Raw genomic sequence first — 18,648 nt, 5'->3', positions numbered from 1 at the left:
CTGTCCGCTTTTAAGAATCATCCACTTATAAGAATCAAATCATCCGGGACGGATGTGATTCTTGTAAACGGAGTGCACTGTATCATATTACTTATTGAATGTCCTGGGCTACTTTGTGGGGAAAAAATACAATTAAAAAAACATCAATGTCCGTATCAGTACTTGCAAGCTTTGTCTCATGTACAGCTTTTTTTATCAGAGCCCTGCTTTGCCTCAGTTACTTCAGAAACATTTTGCTCTGATGTTCCTTGCTCCGCTGACATATTTGTAGGACATTTTCCCAACATAGCGTACAGCAGCTGGTTTAACTGTCAATGAGAATGAGGAAATCTAGTTTAATGGATCATCTAGTGAAAGTGCAACAAATTTTTTTCACATTTTCATCACTAGGCCTGCTTTCAGCTGCATTTATGTTTGTTTAATACATTTGGTTTAAACTCAACAAAATGTATGTGGTCTAGAGTGCATTTTTTACTTAAACTATTAGCAGTAATATGGGTCAAATTCATAAATTTGTCATTCATGAGTCATTGAGTATGTTTTGGAAAGTTCTGCAAATTATTACTATGTCTTTAGTGAAAATCTAAAGCTTTTTTAACAGCTTACAGATGCATATGGTTTCAAAAGTACTTCCTCAAATTAACCAGTTTATTGTTTAATTGCTGATCAAGAGAGTTTTAAAGGTACCTGTAGTGATAGTGAATATAGAATCATTTCAATAGAAAACGTGGCTGAAAACTTCTGACACAATTTAAAGCCGCTGCTCGGCCAATTTATGATATAAAAGCATTAAAACAACGTGAACCTTCTATGCATTGGGGCTCTCATGTGGCACACAGGATATGACGTCGGGTTGTTGATTCCCCTATTTCCAAACGCTGTTAGTCTATAGCTGCAGCTATCAAAATAATTTGCATCAGCATTTATCCATTTATTACGGATGAAAAAGGTAAAATAAAAGGGTACTTTTATGAACCGTTGAGGTCCGGCTGCCCCAGTTTAACTTTGTCAGGCAGCGATAGTGAATATTCAGAAGAGGATAACGAGGACGAGTCTGCAACCAGCCTAATCCGAGAAAACTGAACCAAGAAGGCTCCAATGCTTGATGCATGTGTAGTAAATGTGTTTTATGGAAACACTGCTGTAATAACTTTTGTCCATGTGTAAATTATTTTTATACAAAACCTGCATACCATGTGCATAAAATTGCAGCAGAGAGTAAATTATAATTTCTGGACAGGAGAGTGAGAACAGAGAAAACAGCATGTGAGTCTGCTACACACATACGCGAAAACAGCATGTGAGCCTGCTACACACATACGTGAAAACAGTGAAAAACTGAAACTTCCCAAATGGAAAACGATCATAAAGAGAAAGTAGAATACTTCTCTTTTTTCTATAATTCATACAAGTGTTCTACTTTTTCAAGCTTTCCTAAAGGGCTACAACTGATAATAAATAAAGTACATCAAGGGCCTCATTTATGAAAGAGCGCTAAACTTTATTGTGCGCGATAATTGCAATTATTGTGCACGTTAATGATTTTCGTATTTACTATTGCAATTGTATTAATTATTGTGTGAAATAGTGGGCATATTATGGTACACACTAATTTTATTGTGCCATACTATGGTAATCAGAATGAATATGTGATTTGTATGGGAATGCATGATAATGTATTTAAATGAGGCACCCCGCTCTGAATAATGAGATGAGCTTCATTCACACCTATTTACTAAAGGGCGATAATTGTATTGTGCACATTAAAGTGAGCGATAATTAGTTCATTTAGACAGGCTTTAACCAGTGATGGGCGCGCTTTTCAAACCGATTTTTCTGGCCTAAAAACTAGTGATGTGCAGTTCGATTCTTTTTACTGACTCGATTCGTTTGATTCATTCAGTTTAGTGAATCAATTCAACAGATTCGTTGGTTTGATTCACTGATTCACAAACATGAAATAAATACATCTTGCTGAATTACTTGGTGTGGCAAAGTGGTTGCTGATTATGCACAGGTGCAGAGGTGGTGCAGTGCAGGAATAAACAGACAGAGATTTGTAATCCGGTATGGAAAAATGTACGTTTTATTGTCTTTATAATCCAGGTCTGGTGACCAAATAATAAACTCTGGTTATACACAGCGATGCGTAAAACACAGAGAACAGTAACAGGGATTGCAGCCCTAAACAATAAACACAGTATCTCTCCCACAATATACAACCACGGTCACCAGTCCTGGGTGTGTGCTGTAGTGCTCGTGGTGGGTGATACAGTTTAAAGAGTGACAAATAGTGCAGTGCTGTTCCGAGTTCAGTGCTGGCTCTTAGCGACAGCATCCAGAACGTGTTAGCCATCTATAAACACACAAGTAACAATTATAGACAAGACAAACAAAACAAACACTCATGATACTTTTAATACACAGTGCACGGGTCCTTCTGGGTCTATTTCGAAACCAAAAACGAAGGAAAAGATTTACAATTCTCCAGCCCCTTTTATGTGATTATGCATGACCCCTTGGTAAATGATTTCAGCTGACTCTATTGCCTGCAGCTGCTACCTCATTTACCTTCCAGGTCAATACATTCCCGCACCGGAGTCTCGTCTTTTTCCAGGCTGACTGACTTCCCGACCCAGGGAATGAACTGTCAGGACAACCTGTCCAAAGCCTTTCCCTTTCGCTACTTAGTACCCTCACAGGTCAAGAGGGAGATTTACAACCAGAACTCATTATATTTCCGTCACACTTGGTTATGAACATTTGTTTGAATGGAAAAATCTGGCAGCAAGGGCCATCAAAGTTAAGACTTTTCACATGGTGGACTGCACCGTAAAAAATATATACACATATATACATCGTAATGTATGTGAAAATCTCTGTATAAATTGTATGTAGGCCAATATACTCAAATATACTGCTTTACACAAAAAAAAAATAACTAGAAGCAGCTTTCCTAGAACACTGACCAAAAAACTCAATATCACAAATATAATATAATGGATGAAATAGAAGAGTATTTTACTTTCAATGGAAATCTCAAACAGTAAAAAAAAAGATGTCAGAGTATATTATGCAAAGTCTCAATATTTAACGTATATTCCAAAATGTAACATTTTTAACAGCACTGAAAAAAAAAGAAACTGACAAGCTGTGAAAATGTGAAATAGTAAACAGTACCACTTTGAAATGTATCTTTTCATCACTTCAGTCCTGGCACTTCTTTTCTCGCATACTTGATCACAATGTTCAAGACGTGTTCTAATTCTGCAACTTTTCCACATAATGCCTGTTGATGCAGAATACAGTGTAAGAAAATGGGTACTTCTGCATTTCTTTCTTTATTTTTTTCCAGCACTCTCCTAGCCAATCCACAATATATGGTGCACCCTCTGTTGTAATTCCACCAGTTAGTTTCTTTCAAGGTAATTCTGCACTTTCCATGGCTTCTTGAAGTTAAAAAAGTACTGCCTCTGTGAGCTGTGATATGAGGGAATGTCACTCATACAATGTTGAATACACGTGTTATATTAAGATCTGGGTTGTTTTAAGTAATTCCAAAACAATACAGTACATTGATGCCATTTTATAAAGTAGCGGGCGGGAGCCAAAAATTGCCCCGCTGGCCGTATGTTTGACACCCCTGCTTTAGAGTATTAACTATTTATTTTAAACTATGTCATTCAGCTTTAACTGCAACCTATTTAATAAACTGTGATTTACACAAAAAAGCCCTGCTAAAGCTCACAGGGAATTGTATTAAATTTCCCACAGAGGACAGGTTTACAGGACGTGTGCTATTGATTGTACCCACATAGCACTGTCACCCCGATCCATGGAGCCTGCTCTGCAGGGTGACAATGCCGACAAGGAGGACATTGAGGCTACGTCTCATCATCAATATTTCTCGAGTGAGCAGAACAAAAAGAAAAATACACCATTGCACAGCATTACTTGTATATGCATTAAAGGAGAAAGGAAAAGGGCTTTTTTTTACATCAGACAAGGAATGTTAAAATTAAAAGGTAAGCAGTGCAGTTTCACTTTACGTTGCCTCTGCCTGTCCTGCTGCTGAGTGCTGTGTCTGTTGATTGCTCGTTTTTGGTCAATGTAAGCCATCTCCACATTCACAATAAGCTACTGACCAAAAGATACGCCTGGACTGTTGGGGCTTTTGATATCACGGTGGTCACGGGTAAGTCTCTGACATTATCGCGCATATTAAATTATCGCTCACAATACATGTAGCGTACATGTATGGTATATAAATTAGCCAAATACTGTGCACGTAAATCAGTGCGTTCTCTGTTAGTAAATGGAGCACTAAATTTAGATTTATCGCGCACATTAGGCTCACTACTTTACGTATTAATGTAATGCCCTTTCATAAATGAGACCCCAAGTGTGAATGAAAAACCTGTAATACTAGTATTTCGGGTTTCTGGTGACATTGACCTTCGGTCTCGTTGTTTATCTAGCCCACTGTGATGTAGTTGATTTCTTATTGTTAATAAATAAAATGGAGTTACCTTTTGATGATTTCGTCATGCTAAATGATGATGCCCTCCTTTGCTGTATGACATTTCTTCTTGTTGTGGGCAAATATTGTTGGCATCGCAGCAGGTTTTAGCCTCGTCTTGCATTCATACCCCAGAAGGGTTCCTTTCGTAGCGTTCAGGTTCAAAGTGGTCCTCACACATGACCGAATAGAAGAATAGGTTTTCAGTGTATTCTCAAATTATGTAGTCATTTTTTCTGCTGTGATCGCCCGTTCTGAATTAATAGGCTTTGGCACACAAAATAACTGGACAAATAAATTTAAAACATTGCTAAACACGCGATTTGTTGACCAAATCAGTGCAGCAAGAAGCATTTATTGGATATGCAGAGCACAAAGAGAGCTTTGTTATTTTTAACATACAGTAGACTGAGAATCACTAATAACCTACTAGTAGTGCCATAATTTGTTGCTCACAGAGTAATATTTTATGACAAATTGGTGGAGGCCAGTCTATCAGACCTGTTCAGTTTGCGTGATCACATGTGCAAACTACCGGCTGAGATCAGAAGTAATTCACGCTTACTGGTGATTGGAGTGATGTCTCTGCTAACGCTTGATTGGTAACTTAGTAACCACATCACTTGCTTGGAACATCAGTGCTCTTAAATGCCTTTCTTAGCCACCTTACTTTGTTGTTCTATATCAAGGTAATAGGAAATGGAGGGACAATGGATCCTGATATCTGTGAATCCTTATTGGGCACAAATCACAGCTGGCTCGAAGTGCCATACCTGCTGCCTTCTCAATTTGAAAACAACCTTTCAAGTCCATTGTTGGAAATAGTAATTGTTGGTTCCCTTGTGTCTTTAGATTTTTCAAGCTGATAATTGTAAAATATAAAAAACGTTGCATAGATAAAATGCAACGGCGATGTGTGAAGTGATTGGATATCTAAATGTGAAGAAAAAGAAGATTGAACTAGGGACAGCACTGGCAGTCATTGTTATTAAAGGAAAATATGTGAACAGCAACAATACTGAGTATTTGAAAAACAACTGTAATAAAATGAACTATGATGGTGAGGCTCTGTTGATGTGGCTCTATTAGCACAGCATTATTAGCTGTCAGTCTTGAGTGCTTGTAATCATTTCAAGGTAGTTTGCAAGTGAAGGTGGGTCATACTTGTCAAGTCTCTAGTCATGTAACTCTCTGGTCGTATAAAGGTGGTGCTGTCTGGGTTTGTTTTCACTGAGCTGCTGTTAAAGCTGCTGTCAGACTAAAGTACCCGGCTGACTGACTTCTCGTAAAAAAAGTATAGTGTCGTGTGCATTGGGACTAGTATTGAAAGTGTGATGGGGCATTGTGACAGCACGGTGAGGCAGAGGATGGTAGAGCATGGTAAATCGTTGTAAACTAATAGTACAAGGATGGTAAACTGCAAATTTGTTATTACTTTTTATAAGGATTGTAGTCCTTTTAATACAGTACAGTATTAAGAACTGTGCACTCTGAGTTTCCTATGCTTGTCTGTGGATTTATACCCAAGATGAAGGTAAGCTTTTTAAAACATGTGAATCAGGGACTGAAGTTTCAAGGGAGTGCAGAAAGAAGTACCTGTGGTTTATCAGCGCTACTACCCTTGGGAAAGAGTTGTGAGGTTTTATTACTGAAATTAGCGGCTGAAGAAGTGGAAATAAAATAACCCCCTTCCTTTTTTTTCTTGTTAATATAAGTAATAAAACATGCTCCCTGAGGAAGGGTTGTCCATTAAACATGTGGGCTATTTTAGGGGCATTTTGTTCTGTTTAGGACACATTATTTGAAGGCTTTATAATATTATTCTCATTTTGATATATCCCAGTGGCTCAGAAGCATAATGTTATGATCTATATTGTAATGCTAGAATTATAAACACATGGTTGTTATTTTGTTATTTAAGTTCTATTAAAATACTGTCTTTCCATTTTTCATAATCACAATAAAAAGGTGTGTTTAAAAAAAATATAGCAAAAACTGTTTTGAAAACTGTCCAAATTGCTTATTTGAGAGCTAAGAATGAGAAATCTGCAAAAAAAAAAGGAGCATTTAAACATGGAAATTAAAAAAAACTATTGATGTCAATATGAGGTGAAATCCTATAAAACATATGTAAGTGTGTACTGATGTTAAATGCATTCAATTTGAGTGTTTTATAGAAAGTCATAGCTAGATTATACATAATTGCATTTTATTATTACCATCTGTTACTGTGTGTGATAATGTAAATCTACAACAAATTTGGCTTGTGTCGTAATGCTCATGCACAAGAAAACAGCTTATTTATATGAAAAACCATGTAGCATTTTAGAGTAGAAAGAGAGCACTGTATATTTTCTTTGGAGGTTTTATAATTGTTCATTGAAGTGTGCCAGAAGACTATTCGCATACTGTATAATACACTTACTAAATGAAGCTGGGGACTTTTTCTTTCTGATGGGAGTTATATCGAGTCGAGTTGGAGAGATATCTTGAAGAATCGCACAGAAGCCACTGATCCAAGAAGAGAGCCTATGTTGATTCCCTCTAAAATCCCACCTGTTAGTACACCAGAATACCAAATGGAAGACTCTGCTCCTAAGTAGAAGCAAGTGAAACAAGCCGTTTAGAAAGCAAGGGCTTCATCATCGTCTGTGCGTGGCGCATAGCAGGAGGGATCTTTATCTGAGTTCTTCAGTGTACCCAGTACTATAACAGAATTATTGAAAGCCTACTTTGGGGACTTGCAGTTCTGTTTTTCAGCTCTGAGCCAGGTTCGCTTCACTTGGCATCATGACCAGGTGCTGAGATGCTTGGCATTAGCACTGGAAGAACGACTTAGTAAGATCAACAGCTCGCTGCCAATCAGCAATAGCTTTCCGTCTGGGAGCGCAACCAGCAGGAAAGAGAACTAAGATTTGCCTGGGACAATTGGAGGCTAATAGAGATGAAAGAATGCAGGTAGATGTAGGTCAGCATCTTATTTTCTCACCCGAGACTGCTACAACAACCCTTCAACCTGATATTGTCCTGTGTTCAGTCTCAGCATGCCTTGTTCTTCTGGTGAAGCTAGCAGTGCCATAGGAGGATTCGTGGATGAGGAATACGAGAGGAAGTAACTCTGGTATGCTCATTTAGATGCTGAGGTAGAACAGCGGGGGTGGAGAGTCCAGTAGAGGAGGGTTGTCTGGGATTCCTTGCACAATCCATCACCCAGCTTGTCAGAGATACTGGATTCAGTGGACAGGAGTGTGTAGAGGCTCTATCCGAGGAGACAGAGAGAAGTAGCAACTGGCTGTGGTTCAGGAGGAAAGAGACCGATTGGAGACCTCAAAAGAGATGATGGAGGAAGTTAACATCAATAGTAAGGAATGAATGGCTAAGGTAAGTAAACAGGGCTGGATTGGGTAGGGGATGTAGGAGGGTGGTGCTGCAACACCAGCATCACTGTTGAGCCTTCCTGAGGTGTCATGTGCCCATCTGATGACCCCTGCGAAGTGCCCCTCCCAGCCCATTCCAGACATAAAGGGAAGCCTCACTTTGGTTGATCCCAGGAGTCAGCATCGTCACCATGTGTGTGCTGATGCACGAGAGAGGCCGCAATAAAATAAAAATGTGTATTAATAAAAATGTGCATTATAAATATCATATGGGAGATAGTGAAATTGAAGAAGGGAACTATGAAAAAGACCTAGGAGTTTATGTTGACTCAGAAATGTCTTCATCTAGACAATGTGGGGAAGCTATAAAAAAGGCTAACAAGGTGTTGAATTTAAATCAAGGGAAGTAATGTTAAAACTCTACAATGCATTAATAAGACCTCAACTAGAATATTGTGTTCAATTCTGGTCACCTCGTTACAAAAAGGATATTGCTGCTCTAGAAAGAGTGCAAAGAAGAGCAACCAGAATTATCCCAGGTTTAAAAGGCATGTCGTATGCAGACAGGCTAAAAGAATTGAATCTATTCAGTCTTGAACAAAGAAGACTACGCGGCGATCTGATTCAAACATTCAAAATCCTAAAAGGTATAGACAATGTCAACCAGGGGGACTTCTTTGACTTGAAAAAAGAAAAAAGGACCAGGGGGCATTCAGAACAGAAAATAGGAGGCATTTTTTTACACAGAGAATTGTGAGGGTCTGGAACCAACTTCCCAGTAATGTTGTTGAAGCTGCACCCTGGGATCCTTCAAGAAGCTGCTTGATGAGATTCTGGGATCAATAAGCTACTAACAACCAAACGAGCAAGATGGGCTGAATGGCCTCCTCTCGTTTGTAAACTTTCTTATGTTCTTATGTTCTTATGTTCTTAATATCACATATTTCTAACAGTGTGTATAGGGTAATTTTAGGTTGGTGTTGTTTTTGCTGGGAGATATGTTTAAAAAAATATGTGTCATGAAATTTCAAACATCATCCAAGGCGGGTCACTGGGTACAAAGAGTTAGCGACTTATATCGCTTTGCAGTTTGCATTAATAGTCTCCAGGCTTCATGAACAGGATATGCGGGGTGTTTTTTTTGTTTTAGACAAAAATTTGATTTTTGCCAGTAAATATCTATTCCTAGCTATGCCCTTGGTACTATCACTTGATTACAATTTTGCGATAATGTGCAGTGAAAGGTGAAGCCTACAGTACAGTAGGTGTCTTAAATGTTGACAGTCCAGGTCCTGGTTTGGGATATTTGAGTCGGATACTCTGCATGCTGTGCGTTGTTGCTCAAGCTTGAGAAGCACCATGAGGCAATGATTAATGTACTGTACCTGAACTGACAGTTTCTATGGTCATGTTTATTGACTTGTTTATTATTTTTATTATTATCAGTTTTATTATTTCTATAATTTATTATTACTGTACTGTATTTTTTTATTCATTTGTTTATTTTACTAATTACAGTACAGTATTATTCAGTACATTAATTACATGTTTTTTGTTATTTTTTATAATTAATTTATCTGACTATCTTTATCCAAGGCAACATAGAATTACTGTATTAAATCATTAAAATACAGAATGTTACACACTGTATAGTAATGCACAGTACTAGTTACATGTTACATTGTTTTATATTGTTTCTTCTGTAATAAACCTTTATACTACATACATTGTATATGTACATGAATCAATTAGTACTGTACTAGGTTTTGATTTTTGTGCTGATTTGGCAGTTATATGCATGTATCTGGTTATTACATACCTCGGTTATAACATTGTTTTTACAGTCCCAAGGCAGTACGTTGTATCAGGGTTTCACTGTATATAGAAATATAAAACAAGATTTTATTTAAGAATAAAAAGGGTGCACAACTAATCTACAGGTAGTGAGCAAAAAAATGGACACTAAATATATTGAAAGCACACAGGTGTGGCTCATGTGTTAATTAAGCAAATAACATCCCAGCATGCTTAGAGTCAAGTATAGAAATGCTGGACAGGCCTGGTTGCCTATAATTATGGCTAGCATGGCTGCAAGAGGAGACCTCAGTGACTTTGAGAGAGGGGTGATTGTTGGGGCGTGTTTGGCAGGAGCTTCAGTGACCAAGACAGCTCAACTTGCTGATGTTTCACGAGCAACGGTGTCTAAGGTGATGTCGGCATGGAAGTCCGAGGGTAAAACATCATCAGCAAGGGCAACAGTGGGCGGAAGCGCATACTCCATGATCGTAATATCCGTGCATTAATTCGAAGTGCAAAACAGGCGAGCAACTGCTGATCAATTGACTGCAAATTTCAACCTGGGGCGCGAGCAGCCAGTTTAATCAAAAACGGTCTACCGAGAACTCCACAGAGCGGGATACCATAGTGGCCCAACGCCCTATTAAGTGACTTTACATTGGTGTTTCCATTTTTTTTTCTATGAGCAGACGATTACAACGACCACAACATTATTAGCATACATGGCTAATATACTAATATTAATTATGGCTAATCACACAAAGTGTCTACTTTGCATTAGTATTTTCAATACTTGTTTCTCATAATCAATCATATTATGGCGCATCCAGTAAAGGCGCTCCGCGTGGAGTGCAGGATGCACCCTATAGCCTGGATGTCGCCAGTTCGAGTCCAGGCTATTCCATTGATGACCATGGATGGGAGCACCCAGGGGGTGGCACACAATTGGCCGAGCACCGCCCGGGGGAGAGGGGGGGGGGGCTGGGCTTAGGTTGGCCAGGATGTACTCGGCTCACCTCACACCAGCGACCCCTGTGGTCTGGCCGGGCGCCTCCCGGCTTGCCTGTAAGCTGCCCAGAGCTGCGGTGTCCTCCGACGCTGTAGCTCTGAGGTGGCTGCATGGTGAGCCTGCAGTGTGTAAAAGAAGCAGTTGGCTGACGGCACACGCTTCGGAGGACAGCGTATGTTTGTCTTCGCCCCTCCCGAGTTAGCGCAGGGGTGGTAGCGGTGAGCTGAGCCTACAAATAATTGGACATTCTAAATTGGGAGAAAATAATAAAAATAATTGGCGACGACTAAATTTAAAAAAAAAAATGCACGAGAATGAATTAAACTTCCAATTCAGAACAGAAGCCAACATTCCAATAAATAATTTATCAAATTAGTTTTACCGTGTTAATTTAGTTTAGACGTGATCTACCAAACTGACAATATGTTATCAACCTCAATTGATTCTATATTCAAATTAACTCAGGAATGGGGCAATGATCAAATTATCTGCATTTATTAGGCAACTCCTTTTGAATTAAACATTTCAACAAACATTTCATTGCAATTCTTTGGTGTGACTACAGGACCTTCCAGATGCACAGCTGCTGGCTAGTTGCTTCAATTCGTTTCGTGATTGATTTCAAGCATTGAAATAAAACAAAGACCCGTTTTCGGATCTTTGTTGTGTCCTGTTTCCTGGTTCAGGCTTTCGCAGGGCAGAGAGCAGGGCCCTTTTCAGAACTGATTTCAGCCTTCTCAAGACATGATTTCAGATGCATTTCAGAACCATTTCAGTCCAATTTTCTGACCATATTCCTGCCTGCTTGTCCCAGTCTTTTGAATTAAACCTCGACCCGTCTTGATTGGATCGTTGAATTCATGGGTGGTGTTTAAAGTCACGCAACGTGCCTAAACACTGGTCAGTTCATCTCTGGCCACTCCTTGGCCTTGCCCACAGCTCATGATTGACAGTTCGCTCAAAGATCCTTTGTCCTGTCGAAAAGCATGATTTACAGAATGAAAGCAATTACGAGGCCTACTGGAGAGATTCTATCTCAACAATTTACCTGGTGATTGTTTTTTTTTACATTGTGTTTCAGACTGGGATCTCTTGTGACATTCTACCAAAATGTATGCATACATGTGCACACACACACAGCAACAATTCTTCTCTCATGTTATCTAAATTAGTATTCCATTGCTAAAAACAAGTCCGAAAAAAAACCAAAAACATATAACTTAACCCGCTAAATTATCGATTTTATTTGTATCAATTCTTTTTAAAGAAAACGTAAAGTGTTGCAGGTCAGTCTGGTCTTTGCTTAATTTAACCAATTTGCATGTCTCCCACGCTTCCAGGTTGTGCTTCCTACCTTCATCCTGGAGAAGAGGTCCCTGCTGGAGATGTACGCTAACTTCATGGCACACCCAGACATGTTCATCACCATCACGGCCGGTTCCAGCCCCGAGGACAGGATCATCAGCTTCGTGGAGTACTACCTGACCGCTTTCCATGAGGGGCGCAAGGGTGCCGTGGCCAAGAAACCCTACAACCCCATCATCGGCGAGACCTTCCACTGCTCTTGGGATGTGCCTAAAGACAAAGTCAAACCCCTGAGGACTTACAACATGTCCACCATCCTCAAGGACCAGGCCAAAATCCAGGCCCTAGAGCCTTCCGGGGACCAGGCCGACTGCTACAAAGTGCGCTTTGTGGCGGAGCAAGTGTCCCATCATCCGCCTGTGTCAGGGTTTTACTGTGAGTGCAAGGAAAGGCAAATGTGTGTGAACGCACACGTCTGGACCAAGAGCAAGTTCATGGGGATGTCCATAGGAGTGTCCATGGTTGGTGAAGGTAGGTTTAATGCAGTATTTGTTGTCTGTTGTGACTTTTTATTATTTAACCCCCATGGACAGGAATATAATGGATATAGTCAACCAAACACACGTATGTTTTATATACAGAGAATCACTTATCCAATTGAGATCAAACTTGCCAGGAACAGAATCTGGGGTCACATGAAGACTGTTAGTCTGCTGTCTGTCTGTCACACTTAATGTTTTAGAGATATCTAGAAAGCCGCTTGTCCAATTAGGATAAATCTAGCTAAGGACATTCATTGATTATTAAGAGTTTCAGAATCTGAGGAGTGGGAGGATTACTACTTATATATTTACTACATCTGACATTATTTTGGCTCAGAATTGATGTGGGACTGCAACACAATTATTATCCCCAGTAAGAGAGGCGTATCCTCTGCAACAAGGGTACGGGAAGCACACACGTAACACTTACATAATGCATGATCCATAAAGTACTTAAAAGAGTTTTAAAGAAGAACCTTTATCAGTTCTGGGTGGAATTTTGGTCAAGCTTTCTTATAAAAAGTTTGGTAGATTATTGTTTTGTCATTTTATTTGTTGAAAATATGAGAAACACCTCAGATCCCCATTATACAGGTACTCTGGATAATTGCATTGGCTTGTCTTCTTACCTAGTTGATTGCAGCTAAGTAAAGGCAACTGTGTTGTTACAAGTTGCTGTTAGCAAATTTGTTGTATGAAATCAGAAAATCACAGAGCTGCTTACTTTTTACTGTTTGCTCCAGTAATACCACGTTCAAGTAACCTCAGGGTGCTCCCCAGGCTTTTTCAGCAGGGTGCGCCGCCCGGCAAAGTGGCTGCCACCGCTGGTCCATCGCTGATCCGTCTGTCCGTCTTGCAGATGCTACTGTGCCTTTAACATCAAGGATTGATTTCGCTTCTAGTAGACTAGATCACTGGGTGAAAAAAAAAAAAATCTTGGAACCACTTGACAGCTGTGTTATGTTCTGACACAACATTTAACCAATCAGAGAGTTGAAGGGGCGGGTTTTCTTTGTTAAGCACTTTGAGAGGCTAAAGCATTAAAATGACTGCTAAAAAATAACTGATTATTTTCAAAGCAAAAATAGTGACAAAATAAGCCGGCGATTGGCGCAATCCACCGCCTAATACTATATTTGCACCGGCTACTATATTAAGATTATTTTCGGGAGTTATCATTCAGTCCATTTTTTGTGGTATTATTGTACTGTAAGGTTATATATAGTACATAATAGCTGTACATACACACCAAAAAAAAAAAAAAGCGTATTCCTTTTGTTGTGTTATAGTAAAAAATATATATAAAATAGGTGCTTATGAGATATATTGTGGGTTCATGCATAGAGGCTGTACGTCTTTAAGAAGAAAGGCATGATGGGATATCAGCTGAACACTTGTCAGCTGACATACAAATGCTTAAGTGCAGAGGTGCTGGATTATTACACTCCAGTTTTCATTCAACAGTTATGATGGTGACCAAACAGGTGTGAGGACTGTTGTGTTAAAAAAAAATGGTTAAAATGAACAGTTGCATTCAAAAAATGTAAAACAGCGAAAAACTAAAATGGACGTGCATTAACAAAATCGTAGAGTGCCTAAATAAGCACAGTTATTTACCATAATCAAATTCTTTGTCGTATGATATATTTAAGGTAAGGCAAGTTTATTTTTCTGTTAAAAGTGCTCCCGGCTATATAATATTCTGCCACCCAGCTGTACAGATTTCCTGGGAGAAGCCTGAACCTATTTTCTGCACTGAATGCCTCTTCATAAGAAGTGTTACAAACTAATTGGTTATTAAATGCTCTCTAAAACTGATACCTTATTTATATAAATGTTTGTGGAAAATCATTGGAATGAAAACAGTATTCACTTATTTTAGATGCATTACAAAGGACAGTTGTCTTTGCTGAGAAAATCAATTTTTTTTCCACTGAAGTGTTTTATTAAACTAAACATGTTCACAGTATTTTAAGAATCCATGAGGGATTATTTACCCAACAGACACTTTTAGCCTAATTACAGCACTGTGCACTTCCTGCTTCACAACACACAACAAAGCACAGTATCTGTTTGATTATGTAAATGAGTATGCAGGCAAACCACGAGAATGTATTTTCCCCCCCAAAGAGTAAATCTTGTATTTTGGATGAGCGTGACGGTACCAGTATAATTTGTAGTATCAATAGCTTGGTTTATATGCATCTTAGAAACTCCAGATTTTCTCGCCATTGTCATGAGAATGTGATGTAGCACACACATACCAAGCACATTCCTCATGCTATAGCAAGTGTGCAGCCAAATCATGGTTTGGCTAAAAAGGATGGGTAAATTCTCATGCAAAAAAAGAAACACAAATTGACCAGTTTGAAAGCCATACTACAGCTATGGTCAAAAGTTTTGCATCACCTACAATTTTAGGATTGAGACATAATAAAAAGTTAATTCTGTAGGTGATGCAAAACTTTTGGCCATAGCTGTATATGTTCATGAGCTTTCAGCAGTGAAGATCCAGTTTGTGACGTAAACCTTCTCAGCTCTTTCCATTAAATAAATAAATAATGAAGCCCTCTGTAAAACATAGAAAGATATTTTTTTATCCTTTACACTTTTATTATTTTCATGTTTGGTAATCGGATAGCTGATTGCTTTAAGCTGAAACGTTTCTGTTCTTTAGAAATAAGATGCAATTCATGTTACACTAGCCTTAAGTAGCATCTATCATGGTGTGACAGAGAGCGAGTGAATCCGAGACAACAATCTCCCTCCCGACCTGTGAGGGCACGGTATAACAGGAACAGTGTGCCCCGGACTGGATGGTTTGACAGTTCATTCCGGTCAGTCGGAAGTCGGCCATCCAAAAAGGGGGCGAAGCCACAATACTAGAAGTCAGCGCCTTACTGGGGTAGGTGATGTGTCAGTCATGGATTGGAGGAGACGTGATTGCACTCGCTACCAAAGGGGGCGTGACTGAAGGTATATCAGTGTGTGGCCGAGCGATCTGTTCCTCTGTTACGGTTACGGAATGACCGTTAGGAGTGAAACGAAACCGTGAGTGTTAAGTGTTGTGTTGTCTGTCTCATTAACTGTTGTTATTTGTCACTGTAGACGGCTAAATCGTTGTGTATAGTAAATTTATTGAAGCCCTGGCAGACAAGGGAGGCCTTATTTATATCCTCAGGCAAAGTAGAGGATGATTTAGGCCCCTGTCTAAAGACCCCAAGCACTAAAGTAATTTTGATGGGGGAACAGTTGGTTCCAGATCAGCAACGTGAGCTGTGTAAGCTTATTGAGGAGTTCAGCAATGTTTTTTTCTGACTTGCCCAGCAGAACTAACCTTGTTGAATATGACATTATCTCTCCCTCAGGTGTCACAGTATGAGAGAGACCTTACCAGATCCCAGAAAGTCGATGAAATGGTGTTAGCAAAGAGGTATGGGCGATGCTCGAACTTAGGCTGATTGAGCCTTCCAAGAGTGAGTGGTGCAGTCCAATTGTGATAGTGGCCAAAAAGGATGGCACCAGCCGCTTCTGCGTTAATTTCCAGAAGGTAAACGCTTTTGCCGAGTTTGATGCCTACCCCATGCCTCAGGTCGACGAGCTTCTAGATAGCCTGAGAATGGCGACGTTTCTCTCCACTCTGGACCTGACAAAGGGATACTGGCAGATCTCCTTAACCCGCAGTTCTAGAGAGAAAACCTCATTTTCAACCCCTACAGGGCTGTTTCATTTTAAAACCATGCCGTTTGGGCTACATGGTACGCCCACTGCCTTTCAGAGACTGATGGACCAGTCTTACGCCCACATCATGAATATGCAGCAGCGTATATTGAGGATGTGGTTGTTTACAGCTCCACCTGGCGAAAGCATTTGGCTAGGGTTACGGCCGTCCTTCAGTCTCTAAGGGTAGCCTGGCTGACAGCTAACTTGGGAAAATGTGCGTTTGCCAAAACAAAGTCTCAATATTTGGGATTTTTAATGGGGAATGGAAGGGTGAAATCCGTTGTCACCAAAATCCAGGCTTTGGTAGACGCGGCGATCCCCAAAACCAATACTCAGGTGAGGTCGCTACTGAGGTTAGCCGGTTATTACCACTGCTTTATCCTCGAGTATGCCACAGTGGTTAACCCCTTAGTAGACCTCACCAAAAAGGGTGCATCAAATTTAATTAAGTGGTCAGTAGAGTGCCAGGGGGAGTTTGATATTATGAAGCGAAGACTCTACCAGGCCCCCACTCTCATCCCACCAGATTTCACCAAGAGATTCATCTTCCACACCGATGCATCGGATGTTAGTTTGGGTGCAGTCTTGTCTCAAAAGCTAGACAGAGAAGAACACCCAATATTGTGGTCGAAAAGGTGTTTGGCCATTAAATGGGCTACTCACTCTTTGCGATATTACCGGCTGGGACATTCATTTAATCTTGTCACAGACCACGCCCCACTCAAGTGGATAAGCACGATGAAGGACAGTAATGCCCGGATAACTCGGTGGTATCTGGCATTGCAGCCCTTCATGTACCACATGGTACACCATGCAGGGAAAGACCATCAAAATGCAGTTTATTTTTCCCGGGAGGGGGGAGTAATGGGATTCAGTCGAGTGTTCCTTCGGCTCCACTCTGAGCAGTGGGATATGTGACAGAAATAGAATGATTCTTGGTGGTAAATCTTCCTCCCGACCTGTGAGGGCGCTAAGTACAATATTAAAAGCCTTTCTAATTCGATTATCACTGTCTTGTCTTCTAATTAAGCACTGCATCACTTTGGCACGTGTACACTGTTAACCACAACACAGGCCTGAATTCAGAGTAAACAATTACATTATTAAATTAAATCTATTCTTCAGATGAAAAATTGAAACGAAACTGCTGTATTATTCTGAAACAGTATTTAACTAAAGATGGTTTATAGCCATGTGCAGTTGTAAAGAGCCCATTGTAAGCCTGTGCTGTTTGCAATCATAATAGGCCTACCTTTCAACATTATCTGGGTGACAGACCAGCACAGCTGCACACTCTATCAGCGTGCTTTCTACCCAGCTTTCTACACAGCTGAAGAAGGGCTTTTGTCCAAAACATCTTAGTTTTTTTCATTTTTGTACACTGCAGTTATATCTCCATTCAAAGTTTATATATATAGACTTTACATAGAATCTACACAAACTACTCCACATTGATAAAGTTAATAAATGCATATAGAATATAAATAAGTAAGATTTAGAGAGAAAAACAGATTAATCTCAGTTGCATAAGTATTCAACATCTTTGCTACTGCAGCCCTAAATCAGCTCAGGTGTAAATGATTTGTTTGAAAGGTCACAAAATTAGTGAAATGGTTTCAGCCTGTGTGTACTCAAAGTGGTTTAACTTGTAGATAATTTCCCTCAGGTATATAAAGACTTTCAAGCTACAACTCACATAGTGATTCAACAAAGCAACCATGAAGACCAAGGAGCTTTCAAAACAAGTCATGGATAAAGTGGTAGAGAGGCACAGAGCAGGAGAAGGGTACAAGAAAATTTCAAAGGTGCTGATTATCCCTCTCAGCACAGTGAAGTCCATCATTAAGAAGTGGAAGATGCATCATACCACCCAGACACTACCCAGATCAGGTCGCCCTCCCAAACTGAGCAGCCCGGCAAGCAGGAAACTGGTTTGGGATGTCACTCTGAAGCCAACAATAACCTTGAGAGATCTGCAAAGTTCTGTGTCTGAGATGGGAGTCAGTGTTCACACATCAACAATAAGCCGGTCCCTACACAAAGCTGGCCTGTATGGACGGGTGGCAAGAAAGACGCCATTACTCAAAAAGCCTCATCTTAAAGCACGTATGGAGTTTGCGAAAAAGCATGTAGATGATATTACAGACATGTGGAAAAAGGTTTTGTGGTCAGACGAAACAAAAATTGAACTTTTCAGTCTAAATTCCAAGCGTTACGTCTGGCACAAGCCCAACACTGCACATCACCCAGTCAACACCATCCCAGCTGTCAAGCATGGTGGTGGCAGCATCATGTAATGGGGATGTTTCTCTTCAGCAGGGACTGGGAAGCTTGTCAGGATAGAGGGGAGAATGGATGGTGCAAAGTATAGGCAAA

General features: G+C 40.0%; 1 protein-coding gene across 4 annotated transcripts in view; it reads left to right on the top strand.

Moving 5' to 3' along the window:
• Positions 1-18,648, top strand: part of LOC117400437 (oxysterol-binding protein-related protein 10-like) — a 150,256-nt gene that overhangs the window by 114,977 nt on the left and 16,631 nt on the right. For all 4 annotated transcript variants that reach the window (XM_059022903.1, XM_059022904.1, XM_034000411.3 and 1 more), the window contains one exon: positions 12,043-12,538. In XM_059022903.1, the coding sequence (XP_058878886.1) occupies positions 12,043-12,538 (496 nt within the window). The remainder of the gene's footprint in view (positions 1-12,042; positions 12,539-18,648) is intronic.

This window comes from Acipenser ruthenus, chromosome 4 (genome assembly GCF_902713425.1).
Source record: "Acipenser ruthenus chromosome 4, fAciRut3.2 maternal haplotype, whole genome shotgun sequence".
NCBI lineage: Eukaryota > Metazoa > Chordata > Actinopteri > Acipenseriformes > Acipenseridae > Acipenser > Acipenser ruthenus.
The sequence above is the reverse complement of the archived record's forward strand: the minus strand, read 5'-3'. Positions and strand labels throughout refer to the sequence as shown.